This window comes from Eleutherodactylus coqui, chromosome 3, assembly GCF_035609145.1.
Source record: "Eleutherodactylus coqui strain aEleCoq1 chromosome 3, aEleCoq1.hap1, whole genome shotgun sequence".
Lineage (NCBI taxonomy): Eukaryota > Metazoa > Chordata > Amphibia > Anura > Eleutherodactylidae > Eleutherodactylus > Eleutherodactylus coqui.
In genome coordinates this window covers 98371550-98387939 of record NC_089839.1, presented here as the reverse complement: position 1 = coordinate 98387939, position 16390 = coordinate 98371550, and the positions used below count along the sequence as shown (strand labels likewise).

The following is a 16390-nucleotide window of genomic DNA, read 5'->3' as shown; positions in this document are numbered from 1 at the left end:
GTGTCCTGTCGCGCTCCGGCAGGATGTCGCTCGCTCCTCGTCCCCGGCGCAGCATTGCTTTCTGAATGCGGGGGCTTGAAATCCCCGCCTCCAGAAAGCTAATACACACGCCGTCAGCCAGTTACAGAATGGCTGTGATTGGCTGAAGGCGCACGTGGCTTCAGCCAATCACACTATTCAATGACATCATTGAATGGCTGTGATTGGCTGAAGGCGCACGTGGCTTCAGCCAATCACACCCATTCAATGATGTCATTGAATAGTGTGATTGGCTGAAGCCACGTGCGCCTTCAGCCAATCACAGCCATTCAATGCTGTCATTGAATGGCTGTAACTGGCTGATGGCGTGTGTATTAGCTTTCTGGAGGCGGGGATTTCAAGCCCCGCATTCAGAAAGCAATGCTGCGCCGGGGACGAGGAGCGAGCGACATCCTGCCGGAGCGCGACAGAACGCCGGGGGAGATGAGTAATGATTTTTTTTTATTATAAGACATACCCCGAAAGTAAGACATAGTGGGGCTTTTGGGGATAAAAAGAAAGTAAGACACTGTCTTACTTTCGGGGAAACATGGGTAGATATGAGACAGATGGATAGATGGATAGATAGATAGATAGATATGAGACAGATAGATAGATATGAGATAGGTATATATGATAGATAGATAGATATTAGATAGATAGCTAAGAGATAGGTATATATGAGATAGATAGATATTAGATAGTTAGATATTAGATAGTTAGATAGATATGAGATAGAAAGATATGAGACAGATAAGATAGATAGATAGATAGATAGATAGATGTACTGTTGTAGAGTATTGCGAATGTTATGTGAGTTGGATTATTATTTTAGTTTCTCGCGCTCTTGTGTTTATAGTAAACAATGTAGTCTTCATGTATGCAACACAAACATGGACAAAGCCATTGTAGCTGTAATCTTCATCCTAATGGAAACAGTACGTGAAAAGGAGACAGGAAGAACATTGCTGGTTTTGACTTTGCTTACCTTTTTTATATACTAAGGCTGCCTGTCCACGGGGCGAGTTGTCTTTGTGAGATCTGCGGCGGTAAATCACACGCGGAGCTTGCGTGACACGCTTTCCATAGGAGAACTATGGAAAGCGCAGCCTGAGGTCCACGAGTGGAGAATCATCATTCTCCGCTTGTGTGATTAAAATTGCGGCATGCTACAATTTGCCGTGATTCTCCGCAGTGGGCCTATCATTAATATAGGCTCATCGCTTAGATCTTGTAGTGCTCCCCCTCCCCCTCCTAGCGATATTCCGTCCTGTCCATGGACAGGCGGCCTAAAGGGGTTTTCCCACTAGAGATACATGTTGTAAAAGATATGTCAAAAGATGTTTATGCAGTAGGGATTCAGATACTGAGCTTTTATTGTGTATTCTATATATTGTGATGGAGAGTGACCATGTACGTGTGCCCATGTCATTGCCGGCCGGAATGAGCGTCTAGCATTCTCCAATCTCCAGACGCTGATCCTAAAAAAGGTTGTGCTCAATTAATAATAATGACTCCAGGCGTAGAGACGGGTATACATGTGTAGTCACTCCCCATTGCAGTCCGGGTGGCACATGGAAACTGCTGAGTATTGAATACCCACTATGAATATATCACGTCTCTATTTGGAGAGCTCCTCAGCTATATATGCAATGAGAAAAGTCAGTGACTTGACTGTGAAAGACATTTGCAAACACTCTCGGGCAGGTGTGAATTTCGGGATCTGCGTGGTTCCCACCCTGCCCGCAGCATGAGGATATTCCGGACGTGTGCGGGTCGTCCGGCGTCTCCTCCATGTATGTGGGTGGGTGCGTCGGCATGTGGGTGGGCCCGCCGGCTGGCATGCCCCAAGCGCATGTGCAGTGGAGAATTTTTTTCTTTAAATCTCCTGCTTTTCCAAGGGACCCGCAGCACACCCAGAGTGACAGTTTTGGGTGTGCTGCAGACCGGACGGCTTCCATTGACTGCAATGGAAGCCGCCCGCACGGGTCCCGTGGCAAAACGCAGCATGCTGAGATTTGTTTTCCGGACTGCATGGTCCGGAAATCAAACCCGCATGCTTTAATTAAGCTGCAGGCTGCCATGAATTGCCTATGGGCCAGCTTGAACTCCGGATCATCCGTGTGGGTATACTGCACGGATCCAGGAATTCAAACCTGCCCGTGGACATGAGGCCTTATGTACAGTCAGCGGGGTTTACAGTAACCAAAAAACAATTAGGAAAAATAATCACTAAAATCACTAATGTATATTATCTCATAAGGTACCTTTTATACAGAGAGATTATGACCCGAATAAGCACTGGAAACGTCTAATTAGGGCGATAGTCATCCATTGTACACGAACCACCAACATCTATCTATCTATCTATCTATCTCTCTATCTATCTATCTATCTATCTATCTATCTATCTATCTATCTATCTCCTATCTATCTATCTATCTCCTATCTATCTATCTATCTCCTATCTATCTATCTATCTATCTATCTATCTATCTATCTATCTATCTATCTATCTATCTATCTATCTATCTATCTATCTATCTATCTCCTATCTATCTATCTATCTATCTATCTATCTATCTATCTATCTATCTCCTATCTATCTATCTTTCTATCTCATTCAGAACACTTTACTAAGTGCCATTTTATGTGTTTGTTTTCTTGACCTTCATCATAACCACTCAATATCAACATTTCTTTCATATGCATCAGATTGTGTCCCACTTCCACAAATTATTTTCTCCTTTATATATATACACATTTAGTTTCAAACAATTTGGGACACTTTCAATTGAATGCATTAAAGTAAACAATTTATATAGGAAACAGAGCATAAAATTCTATAAACATAGCCCTTAAACTCAGAAGCAAAGTCATCTGCTGGGTAGCAATTTATAGATAATTTGTTTTATAATGAGTTTTTGTAAATAACACAGAAATATGCAGCTACTGGGGGTATATGGCAGTTCCTCCGAGAGACGTATGTAGAATAAGTTTTCTTCTTGCATAGAACAAAGCTGATGCTGTCATTCTTTAATAAATGCCTGTACACTACAAATACTTGACGTGGTTGCAGGTAGTGACTTGTCCTATAGATCAGGTATCAGTAAGACATCTCACAATGCTAGCATTATCCTTGCAAGGAGATTGTGCAACATCTTACCAGTTCTTGGGCAATATCGAATTATCTTGATTGTTATTGAAAGCTCTCCATTCAGAACTGCCCCAGTGCAAATGATGGATTTAATGCGGGTCTGATTGGTTGTTACCAGTTCTACATCAGAGTCCTCTTATACACGCTTTAGCAAAAACAATCTGGCCCCTAGAAATCGTCATTCTGCTGCAAAACTCGTCATGCAGTTACATCTCTGGCAGATGTACAGATGATTAGAGTTGTGGTGTGATTAGATGAACGGTCTTGTCACCTGAGGCTCTAAAAGTGTCTCCACCCACGTTCTCAGAATTAGTGAGGGTCCTAGGAGTCAGACCTTCCAACGATCTCATAGATGGGGGATAATTTTTAAGCATGACACAACCCCTTTAACCCTTTCCAACCCAATTTGTATTCTGGCTTTCTAAGGGGCCTTACTCTTTTTCTGCCGTTGTACAACGGCGCTATCTGCTGACTAAAGCCAGTACTGCATGAGGTGACACGTTGGATAGGCTCCGACAGCAGAGAGGCTGGCAATATACAGTAAGAGAACCCTGACGGACATCTTCCAACATCGGAGCTGTACAGCCTTAAATCATAATGTCTTAAGATCTCAGACAGTGGATTGGAGAGGGTTGAAGCAAACCCAATATCTTTAACATTTACGCCTAATGCCCACTGCCGGATTTCCCCCGCGGAAAATGTGTCAGAAATCCGCAGCGTTTCACCACAGCCATTATAAAGCTTTGTTCCTATTTGCATTGGGCATTCTATTTTCCTGTCCAGTCATATACACATAAGAATATAATTTTCAACATTTTAAATGCTTTTAATCTTCTAGATCTTTGTTTCTATAAGTCAGTGAGAACATTCTTGAACTCTACCTTATGTCTCTGAGTAGACGTCCAGACTACAACAGGCAATCTCTGACTCTTGATTCTAATTCACGCTTAGCCTCTTCAGTCTGCTTTTGGCTTTGCACATTTGATTACATTTGCAATAACAAAAGTAATCAATAGCAATTTCCATATTTGAAACCGTTAACCAACATCTACTGCTTACAATCTACATTCTTTTGGCATTAAAAATTTGGCTTTCCCTTGATTTTCCTTCTCCGTATCAAGACATGCTTCAATTGCATCTTTATTCACCCCAATCCTTAGCCTGAAACTGTTTACAGTATACGTCACCACACTGTCTTCCTTTAGTCTTGAAACCCAGTTGTGTGTTAAATGACTAAAGGCCCATTTAGACACAACAATTATCACTCAAAAATCGCTCAGGGATTCACAGCGGGATACAGCTGATACTATTGTTTCAGCTGTATCCCGCTCCCTGATAACAGGCTGGGTATGAAGAACAGAGCTGTCCAGCTCTGTTTTCCATACCCGGCACGGAGCGCTCGGCTGTATAATAGCCGGGCGCTCTGTGCAGAAAACATCTGGATGCAGAAGACAAGCGGGGACACTCTGCTTGTCTTCTGCATCCTTTGCTTTTAGCTCTCGGCTGTATAACAGCTGGGCGATCGGAGCGGGGCAACAGCTGTATGCAGAGGACAAGCAGGGATACCCCGCTTGTCTTCTGCATCCTCCGCTGGCAGTGCAAGATGATCGCTCATATTGAACGATCATCTTGCACTGTAAATCACAGAACGATGATCGCTCAAAAGTCGCTTGAGCGACATCTATTGAGCGATTATCATTATCTAAATGGGCCTTAAAGGGGTTGTCCCGCGCCGAAACGTTTTTTGTTTTTTTTCAATAGCCCCCCCGTTCGGCGCGAGACAAACCCGATGCATGTGTTGAAAAAAAAAAAACGGATAGTACTTACCCGAATCCCCGCGCTCCGGTGACTTCTTACTTACCTTGCGAAGATGGCCGCCGGGATCTTCACCCTCGGTGGACCGCAGGTCTTCTGTGCGGTCCATTGCCGATTCCAGCCTCCTGATGGGCTGGAATCGGCACACGTGACGGGGCGGAGCTACGAGGAGCAGCTCTCCAGCACGAGCGGCCCCATTCAGAAGGGAGAAGACCGGACTGCGCAAGCGCGTCTAATCGGGCGATTAGACGCTGAAAATTAGACGGCACCATGGAGACGAGGACGCTAGCAACGGAACAGGTAAGTGAATAACTTCTGTATGGCTCATAATTAATGCACAATGTACATTACAAAGTGCATTAATATGGCCATACAGAAGTGTATACCCCAACTTTGTTTTGCGGGACAACCCCTTTAAGGACAGCATTGGTTTGTCACATACACTCATCGTCATTGTCAGTAAGTTTTCAGAATACAATGAAACTTTCTCTGTGATTGTAATATTGATATAAGTAAGTGATTACAATATCAGAGCAAAATGGTCATTTATTGTGGAGAACTGAGCCCTTGAAGGGAGACTCTAGTACCCTGTTGTGCCGCCTCTAGCTTGGATGTAAGATGTGATATGGACAGGCATGGAGGCTCTAGTACCCTGTTGTGCCGCCTCTAGCTTGGATACAAGATGTAATATGGGCAGGCATAGAGGCTCTAGTACCCTGTTGTACTACCTCTAGCTTGAATACAAGATGTGATACGGAGGCATGGAGGCTCTAGTACCCTGTTGTACGGCCACTAGCTTGGATACAAGATGTAATACGGGCAGGCATGGAGGCTCTAGTACCCTGTTGTGCCACCTCTAGCTTGGATACAAAATGTAATACGGGCAGGCATGGAGGCTCTAGTACCCTGTTGTGCCACCTCTAGCTTGGATACAAAATGTAATACGGGCAGGCATGGAGGCTCTAGTATGCTGTTGGGCCACCTCAAGCTTGGATACAAGGTGTGATTCAGGTGGGCATGGAAGCTGTAGTACCATGATGTTGCACCTGTTATTAGTTATTAGAAAAAACTTTCTGACAGTGAGGGTGATCAATAGGTGGAACAAGTTAGGCCCCCTGTCCACGGCCGTTGCGGAATATCACTAGCGATATTCCGCCGCGGGGGAGGACACTGTCAGTTCTCCGCGGTGAGCCTATCTGACAGATAGGCTCACCGCGGAGAATCAGGGTTTGCCGCGATTTAGATTCCACAAGCAGAGAATTGCTGTGATACTCCGCTCATGGACACTATGGAAAGCGTTCATTGCGTTACCCGCACTGGATTATCGCCGCGGGTAACGCAATGAACAATCGCCCGAGGACGGCAGCATCACTACGGGAGCTAACCTCTAGTTTTGAGGCATACAGAGGGCAGTGTGCTGCTCCACTGCAAAGGCAGGATTGAGGCGCTCACCCCCAGGGCTCCAGACACGAACACAGCCGTCATTAGTGCCCAGGCATTGTGAAGTGAGGGCAACGGCAGTTGTAAATGTGCACCACAGCTCCTTTAGTTTCAGTGAGACTACTGTAGATATCTGAGATCAAGAGTATCAAACGTAGCACAATAGCTGTGAGATAAAATATATTTACAGAACTTTACTTACTTCCACATATCAAACATAGTGCAACTATATGTAATCTTGCTGACCGTGGGGCCAAAATAAAATGTACATTTCTACAGAGGGTGAAAGTAAAACTTCCCATAAAGGAAAACTGTCACCTAAATATTGTTATTCTTCATTGCAGAGACTTGGAGAAAGATGGGCTGCAGTTTGCCGCTGGACAGAGGAGCATTGGAGTAAGCTGCAGGGAGTCCTTATACCCTGGCAGAAACTATTAGAAGAACAGGTAAAGGAACAGAACGTTATGGTGATATAAAGTTATCAAAGCTTTGCATCAGGCGTCTGTCGCTCTTTGACAGTCAAAACAATATAGTATGGTCCCCCCTACAAAACATGTCTGTGCATCCCGCCAGTATATACAAATAAGGAAGATGGAAGAATACCTCTGCAGCGCCACCTATTGGATGGCAGCATTCTTGCAAATCAATGTCCAACTTTCTTTATACAGGTCTTCATAACAATGATTAAGAATTGAAAACCAAGCCAGAATCCATACACAGACATCAGTTTCAGGGTTTTTACCCCTCATCACTGTTCAGTAGATTTGTGGCTTGGCTAGGGAGACGCCTGTGACGTGAGTCGGGAGGGGTACCATCTATCCTTAGGAGAACACCTAGAAAGTGTGTAAGGAGACTTATAAGGCCATACATGCTGCTCTGGGAAATATATGCAAATAAGTAAGGTGGAGCAATACCTCTGCAGCGCCACCTATTGGATGTCAACATTCCTGCAAATCAATGTCCGACCCTTTATAGACATGTTTAAAGGGATTTTCCAGGATGAAACAACTAATGACTTATCCTTATCAATATCAAATTGGTGGGGTCTGGCACCCAGAATTTCTAACGATCACCTGGTTTTCTGAGCCTTAACTTGCAGTATGATTCCAGGCACAATGAACTGGGCCAGTGCCAGCACACAGCGGCTCTGGCAGAAGTTCAGAAAAACAATTGGTTGGGAGTGCGGAATGTCAGACCCCCGCTAATCTGATATTGAAAACCTATCCAGCAGATAGGAAATTGATTGTATACTCTTAGAAAATATTTATGCTATTCATTTTCCTGTGGATTTTGATCCGCACTCCGTGCGTATTCTGTGCTGAAATCCACATAAAAAGTACCAGAAAATTTGCCACTGATTGTTTTTTCAAATCCACAATGCAGAAAAGAAAAAAAGACATGGCTTTGAGGCAGATTACACGCAGAAACCACAGTGCTTAGCCAGTTGCCGGTTAATTCCATCAAGCGTGGGTAAATCGGCACACAGATTCCGGGTCAAGTCTAAATAGAAACCCACAGCAGAAATCCAAGGGTTAGGACTTCTTCAGATGAGCATAGGCACAATTGTGTACGCTTCAGCGCAACATATGCGCTATCAGCAAGGTAGAATTGCGTACATATTGACGCATTCTATGTATTAACGCCTTTTGCACATGCAGGGCAGGGTGTTTTGCACATGGGACACAACCACATCCCGATTTAAATCGCTATTTAGCTTGATGCGGTCCAGATGTACTATTTCTTTTCACATAATTGTACAGTGTATTGCATATTTGCACACCCTCGATACACTTTTATGAGGCCCTTTGTTGCGCAATTGCAAAAACTGACTTGGCTTTTTTTGGAAAAATGTCTAGATTTGTCCATGTAGCAGCATTGTAAAAGGAATGCTTGAGAAAACTTTCTCATACTGGTGTCATTTACATTAACTCTCTTATAGACATTTCATTAACTTTAAGGGTCCATACAAGGGCAGGGGGTGGCTAAAAATATGGAAACACCGTATAAAATGAATGGGATTTTAATCATTAGCACTGGGCTGGCCTTTTGACCCCTGCTCAATTTGTGTTTACTTCACCTCTTGCCCTGCTCTAGGTGGTTTTGGGAGGCAGCTGGTAACAGCAGCTGAGTGGCTCAACCCCTGACCAATAGAACCTGGTTACTCGGGCAGATGTTCATTTCTGCCTCGCAGCATCTGTGTCATATTACCTCCACTTAAAATCGGTCTCTGCATATCTTATTGAAATATGATTTATAATCCCATGTAACTTGAGGCATGCATTTCGTACTATGTTTTCATATTTTTGTCCACCCCCAGTATTTGCCAACACTGCAGTACTGCAGAAAAGCTGCGCTAATCGTTGTGTATTTTCCCTGTGGGAAGTCAATGCATTGGATACTTATTGCTATTACGACTTTCTATATTGTACATACTACAGATGATATAATGCAGATAATCAAATAGCTTTTTTATACCAGTTTATTATTATAGTGGTCTTCAAAAATCTGACTAATACCGTGTTTTCCGTGCAGAGCTTGTTCAAGGTGTGGCTAAGTGAGAAAGAAGAATCTTTGAGTACTGTCCAACGAGGCAACTTCAAAGACCAGGCCGAGCTGAGTGTGAATGTGAGGAAGTTGGCGGTGAGTGCGGTATTTATGTTATGTGAAGCATTTGGTGACGTCTGTGCAGATAAGACAAAGGAAAGAAGCTGGAGGGAAGAGACCCTTCACCACGGAAAGAGTGCATTACTGTCACTGTCAGCTTCCTTTCCTGTCATTCATTGCCTTTGACTCCGAGAAGATTGAAAGTAAACACATAACTTGCTACTTTATCCCATTTTATTACATTTTGTGTGTAATTTTAGTTGTCAGTGGATACAGTAACAACACTGTCGAAAAAGGGAAAATTTTATGTGCCTGAAATAGCAATAATCCAGTGTTGACACAACATTATAGGCTTGTAGAATTAAGCGAACCGCATATGTATATTTTTGTTAGTTTTCACTTGTTTTTTTCCAATAGCCTGTGATTGCTCGCTTTTTTTTAATTGCACACCTTATGGATATTTCCATATATTGAAGATCTATCTCATAGCCAGTTAAGTAGGGGGGTGTCAGAATAGACATTGGTAGGTTATCACTAGCAACAGGTTGGTTCCTGCTTCCATAGTTGTATCCCAAAGCTTTTAATGGCAAAATGTTCAGATTTGGAAATTTTGGAAACATGAAAACCCCCTCAGGGGTTCTTTGTTTTGTAGCTCTGGTGGCAAGCCCTTGGCGACATCCACCATACATTGGATTTGTATGAAACGAGCTCTGGAGCAGAGTTTGCTGTATACATGGCGGGTATCAGCTCTCTTTGACAACTGACTACCGGCTGCACTGGCTGTGTTTAGAAATCACTCCCATCAAAGTTATTAACCCTTTAGATGCTGCTGTCAATTCTGACAGTGGAATTTAAATAATCCAACAGAGGAAAGGGGCTCCTTCTGTCTCCCAACGCCCCCCCTGCAATGATATCACGGTGTGCCGTTCAAGTGTCATGGCAGCTTGGGGTCTTCTGAAGGCCCCTAACATTGCCATGTATTTCTGACTTTTAAGCTGTGCCTGTGGCAGGGCCTAAAGGAATTTTTCCACCTCTAGCTATTTTGATGCAGGAAGTAGAGAGCTCCATACTCTGCACAGTGGCCCAAGTGGGTACTGCAGGCTGAGTCCCATAGAACTGAAGTTACTACACAAGCTCTCTAGAGGGGGACACAGAAACCCCTACCACAGTTACTGCTGGCGATCACACAACTTCTGTCACACATTTATATTGATGGAGATCACAGCTCATCCTACTGACTGTATACTTAAGGTTTGTAGCTTATATATGTGAATATAGAATACAGATGTAATCGCAGTGTCCTCCCTGCAGGCAGAGAAGGTATGAGCTGTAGCTGCTGATGCATAATCAGCCTGATGGTACAGAATAGTGAAAGAGAAAGCGGGGAGAAATCTCTGCATCAATATGGTGCCTAATAAGCATCATACAGGAGGCTACACTGCAATGAAGTAGCTGCAGTACACAAAAGAGACTTCTAGAGTGTGACAGGTAATCAGATGAGGGGTGCAGGGATGGAATAATGTGTTTTTGTCGGAATGGCCTTTTAATAAAAAGAGATCAAGAGCCACATGTAACTCAGAATTGTACCAATTGTCTATGGCAGTCTTTCATAACCTTTTCAGTCTTGAGGCACCCCTGGGAGAAATCTTTTACTGTGGGGCACGCCTACCAAATAGGGTGTGTGGTCAGGGGCATGACTAGGTACATAGCCTATCACGATGTATGATGTTACCATTATTCCAGTGGCCCCTATAGTAATAGTGCCCCCTGTCAGATCGACAATTAGTTTAAGCACTACCTCTCAGTGACCCCAGTAGTAATAGTGGCTCCAGTAGTAAATGTGCACCCATAGTGGCCCCTGTAGTAATAGCATGTCATAGATGCCTCCTGAAGGAGCCTGGCCACAAGGCCTTCGATGCTCAATAGTGCATGCCACAAACTCCCACATCTTCTCCCACAGTGTCTGGCTGCCTTAGATGCCTGTAAACGGCCACAACCTCAGATTTCTCTATAGTGCCAGTCTTTGATTCCACCCATAATGTACGGGATTTTCTGGTTTGCCATTGATGTTGGCAGTGAACTAGGAGAGAAGAAGTAGGTGGGAACATATAAATGGTGGTTGAGTGAGTTCCAGCCTGGGAGCTGTGGCACCCTGGTTGGAAATCACCGGTCTATTTGGGAATCACTGGTCTATGGACATAGCTGACAAATGCATTGTGCCGTGTCCTGAGTCCCATAAGAATTAATGGAGAGGTGCTCACACATGTGCACCATCCCTTCATTTACCCAGGGAACTCGAGCATACAGTTCTCGTGATCCCTGGGGGTCCCAGCGCTTGCACCTAAGGTTGGTGTCAGAACCAGCAATTCTCGGGGGCCCCGTGCCCACACCACCGGTCCTGCCACCCGGGTTACTGGAGTGCGGCGTAGGGGAGCCCCGGTTCTTGTGATCTCCCCGGGCCGCTGGCAGACTGGTCGCCGCCGGGTTGCTAGGGAGGCAGCAGGTGCTTCTCTAGGCACTTGACTACCAGGCTGGCTTCCCTAGTAACTGTCTGTGCTGCAGACTGGGGGTGTGTCCCCAGCACCTCCCTGATTAGCCCTGCTGCTGTCAGGCTCCCCGCCCCTATCTGCTTCTGGGGCGGGAGCGCTGACAGCATTTAAAAAGGTGTGTTTTCCTTTCAGCCCTTGCCAGTGTTAGTTTGGTCTTCCAGCTGCACCCGCGTATTCTTTTGACTCCTGTTTGTGACCCCGGCTTTCCTGACCTCTGCTTTTGGACCTTGACTACGTTTTGCCTGACCCCCCTGTACTGCGTACCCTCCTGTTGCCGACCCGGATTGTCTGACCATTCTACCGTTGTTTGTCTTCAGTGTCTGTTTGTCTTCCCGTGTCCCGCTTCCCTAGTGAGGGTAGGGACCGCCGCCCAGTTGTCGCCCTGGGGGTTAGCCCAGGGGGGCAAGTAGGCAGGGACAGGGGTTGCGGGATATCTCAGGGACCCCCATATCCCGGACACTGTCCTGACAGTAACACTGGCCGAACGAAGGTCAGACCCTTGCATCCGCCCGGCAACTCTGAACCCCTCGATGGAGGCCATGGCGGCTTTAGCGAACCAGGTCCAGTTCCTTACGAACCTTGCCCAGGACCTAACAGCCCGCTTGCAGCGACAGGAACAAGCGGCAGCTGCAGGTCCCATGCAGCCCCCTTCCGCTCCAGGAACAATGACAGAACCTCGAGCCACGCTTCCGGATTGTTTCTCCGGAGAGAGAAGTCAGTTTTTCGCATTTAGAGAGAGCTGCAAGCTCTACTTTGATCTCCGCCCCCACTCCTCTGGTACTGAATACCAGAAAGTGGGAATTGTAATTACCCGCCTGAGGGGAGAGCCCCAAAATTGGGCTTTCTCATTACCTGCTGGCTCTCCCGCCCGACTATCCCTTGACGCCTTTTTTTCCGCCTTGGGTCAAATTTATGACGAACCCGACCGTGCCGGCTACGCAGTCTCCAAGCTTCTGGCCCTGCGCCAGGGTTGCAAGATGGCGGAGGACTACTGTTCCCAATTCCGCCAGCACTGTACAGAATCCGGGTGGAATGATGCCGCCCTAAAAGACCTATTTTTGACCGGTCTGTCTGAGGGTCTTAAGGACCTACTCGTGGCCCACCCGGAGCCAAGAACCCTGGAGCAAGCCATGTCGCGGGCTATTCGGGCTGACCGACGTTTGAGGGCCAGACACGCCGCTCGGACCACTCCACTCCCCACGCCCACTTCTTCTACTGACCCGACTTTTCCACCTCCCACCACCGAGGCCATGGAGCTGGGAGCCATGAACCCCAAGCAGCGACGGGAAAATCGCCTGAAGAAGAACCTCTGCTTCTACTGTGGGGAGCCGGGTCACCGCATTGCAACCTGCGCCAAGAAGCCATGGCAGGGAAAACGTCCGCTCCTAGGCAGTTGTCCGGAGGACTGTCTAGGAGCCAAGGTACTCCCTGTGTTGTCCAAAATGTTATTGCCTTGCACCCTAGAATTCCATTCTTTCCACCGTACTGGGCAAGCCTTCGTTGATTCTGGGGCTGCTGCTAATTTCGTTAACTTTAATTTCGTTGCTCAACTGTCCGGGGTTCTGTTACGTTTAGAGACTCCGATTCTTGTTTCAGGAGTGGACTCCACTCCACTGCAAGCAGGGGTAGTTAATCTGGTTACCCCCGAGGTAAGGTTTACTATAGGAGCCCTACATGTTGAAACCTGCACATTTCTGGTGATGAGAGATTTGTCTGTGGACGTCGTCCTAGGTCTCCCCTGGCTCCGGGAGCACAACCCGGTAGTAAATTGGGACACGTTGGAACTGGTAGAGTGGGGTCCCCGCTGTGCCAACCACCTATGTCCGGTGGAGGTGGGGATCTCCACCTGCGAGGGGATTCCCCTACCAGATTACCTCTCCGAGTTCTCGGATGTCTTCTCCAAGCAATTATCTGAAGCCCTGCCCCCTCATAGGGAATGGGACTGTAAAATCGATTTGATTCCTGGGGCCAAACTTCCTAAGGGCCGCATTTATAATGTTACGGTTCCAGAGAGAGAATCCATGAGGGACTATATCCAGGACAGCTTGGCCAAGGGGCACATCCGGCCCTCAGAATCCCCGGTGGGTGCCGGGTTTTTCTTCGTCGAGAAAAAGGATGGGGGTCTCCGGCCCTGTATTGACTATAGAGAGCTAAATAAGATCACAGTCAGAAACCAGTATGCCCTTCCGCTCATTCCTGACCTCCTCAACCAGGTCGCTGGTGCCCAATGGTTTTCTAAACTTGATCTCAGGGGGGCATACAACCTCATTCGCATTCGGGAGGGGGATGAGTGGAAAACTGCCTTCAATACGCCTCTCGGTCATTTTGAATACCTAGTAATGCCTTTTGGCTTGTGTAACGCCCCCGCCATTTTTCAGGGGTACATGAATTCTGTGTTTCAGGATATCATGGGGGTGTTTGTCGTTGTATATCTAGACGACATTCTGATTTTTTCCTCCGACTTGCCGAGTCACCGTACTCATGTTCAAACCGTGCTAGCTCGACTCAGACATAACAAGCTGTTTGCTAAGCTCGAGAAATGTGTTTTTGGGGTACAAAAGATATCATTCTTGGGGTATATCATCACGCCATGCGACTTCCAGATGGATCCTGGGAAGGTGAAAGCCATCACGGAGTGGGCCCGGCCAGGTACCTTGAAAGCTCTTCAACGCTTCCTCGGCTTCGCCAATTACTATCGCAAGTTCATCAAAGACTTCTCCGTGGTGGCTAAACCTCTAACGGACCTCACCAGAAAGGGAGCAGATGTGAGTACCTGGTCTTCTGAGGCTCTGAGGGCCTTCGATAACCTAAAGGCGGCGTTCTCTTCAGCGCCTGTCCTGGTACAACCGGATCTGTCCTGCCCATTTGTGGTGGAGGTAGATGCCTCAGAGTTTGGTGTGGGAGCGGTACTGTCCCAAGGGCCCTCCACACTCACTAACCTTAGACCGTGTGCCTATTTTTCTAGAAAGTTCTCTTCCACTGAACGGAACTACGATATAGGCAACCGGGAATTGCTGGCTATTAAGTGGGCTTTTGAGGAGTGGAGGCATTTTTTGGAAGGAGCTCGTCACCAGATCACGGTACTCACAGACCATAAAAACCTCACCTATTTAGATTCCGCTAAGAGGGTAAATGCTCGGCAAGCCCGCTGGGCCTTGTTTTTCTCTCGGTTCAATTTTGTTGTTACCTATAGACCCGGTTCTAAAAATGTCAAGGCAGACGCCCTGTCTAGGAGTTTTGGTTCTCCGGAACCTTCCGAGTCTGAGCCTGAGAGCATTCTCTCTCCTGGAGTGGTCCTCGCTGCTGTCTCCTCCGACCTTTCACCTCTCATACACGCTGCTCAACAATCCGCCCCTGAAGCCCTTCCGGAAGGCAAATTTTTTGTTCCGTTGTCACTGAGATTGAAAGTGTTAGAGGAGACACATGCTTCAGTCCTAGCTGGACACCCCGGTATCAGGGGTACACTAGAGTTAGTATCCAGACTCTATTGGTGGCCGCACATGGCCAGGGATGTACGGTTATTTGTGTCCGCGTGCCCGGTTTGCGCAAGGGGGAAGAATCTCAGGAGACGTCCTGAGGGTCCTCTTCTTCCCTTGCCCATTCCGTCCAGGCCATGGTCCCATTTGTCCATGGATTTTATTACTGATCTGCCATCCTCGCTGGGGAATACGGTCATTTGGGTCATAGTTGACCGTTTTTCTAAAATGTCACATTTCGTTCCGCTTTGCAAGTTACCTAACGCCAAACTTCTGTCTGAAATGTTCATCAAGGAGATTGTTCGGCTACATGGGGTCCCCGAGGATATTGTGTCAGATAGAGGGGTACAGTTCGTCGCTCGCTTCTGGCGAGCTTTTTGTAAAAACCTAAATGTCAATTTGTCTTTTTCCTCCGCCTTCCATCCCGAGAGTAACGGACAAACAGAACGGATGAATCAAGAACTTATCCAGTACCTGCGACTTTTTGTCTCTGATAACCAGTTTCAGTGGGCCAACTACCTGCCTCTCGCCGAATTTGCTATTAACAACCATGTTAACTCGTCATCTCAAGTGTCACCTTTTTTTTGTAACTATGGGTTCCATCCCCGATTCTCGCTTTCTACTCCCCTTGTCTCGAACAATCCGGCCGCTGACATATCCTCTGAGGAACTGTGCACAGTTTGGGCCCAGGTTCGTAAGAACCTTCAGGGCTCCCAAGAGAAGCTACGTAAATACTCTGAGAAAAGATGTACTATCTCGGCACCTTTTGTGGTCGGGGAGCAGGTTTTATTGTCATCTAAAAATCTGAGACTTAAGGTTCCCTCCCTGAAACTTGCTCCTCGGTTCATTGGCCCATTTACTGTGTCGCAGGTTATCAACCCGATGTCATATAAGTTGTCACTTCCGGACTCCTGGAAGGTCCACAAGGTTTTTCATAAAAGCTTGCTTAAAAAATACGTGACTCCAGTTCTACCCACCCAGAACCCGCCCCCTCCTTCTTTGGTACAGGGGGAACTGGAGTATGAAGTAGAAAGGCTTGTTGACGCCCGACGGGTTAGAGGTGTACTGCAGTACCTGGTCCACTGGAGTGGATTTGGCCCTGAGGATAGGACGTGGGTCCCTGCCAGGGACGTTCATGCCCCACGCCTAGTCCGATCATTCCACAGGGCCTTCCCGCTCAAGCCCGCTCCTGGCCATGGGGGTCCGGTGTCCCCCCGTAGAAGGGGGGGTACTGTCAGAACCAGCAATTCTCGGGGGCCCCGTGCCCACACCACCGGTCCTGCCACCCGGGTTACTGGAGTGCGGCGTAGGGGAGCCCCGGTTCTTGTGAT

General features: G+C 46.9%; 1 protein-coding gene across 7 annotated transcripts in view; it reads left to right on the top strand.

The window, feature by feature from the left end:
- The window catches only part of UTRN (utrophin), a 701048-nt gene that overhangs the window by 153565 nt on the left and 531093 nt on the right, over window positions 1–16390 (top strand). For all 7 annotated transcript variants that reach the window (XM_066595903.1, XM_066595904.1, XM_066595902.1 and 4 more), the window contains 2 exons: window positions 6775–6876; window positions 8963–9070. In XM_066595903.1, the coding sequence (XP_066452000.1) occupies window positions 6775–6876; window positions 8963–9070 (210 nt within the window). The remainder of the gene's footprint in view (window positions 1–6774; window positions 6877–8962; window positions 9071–16390) is intronic.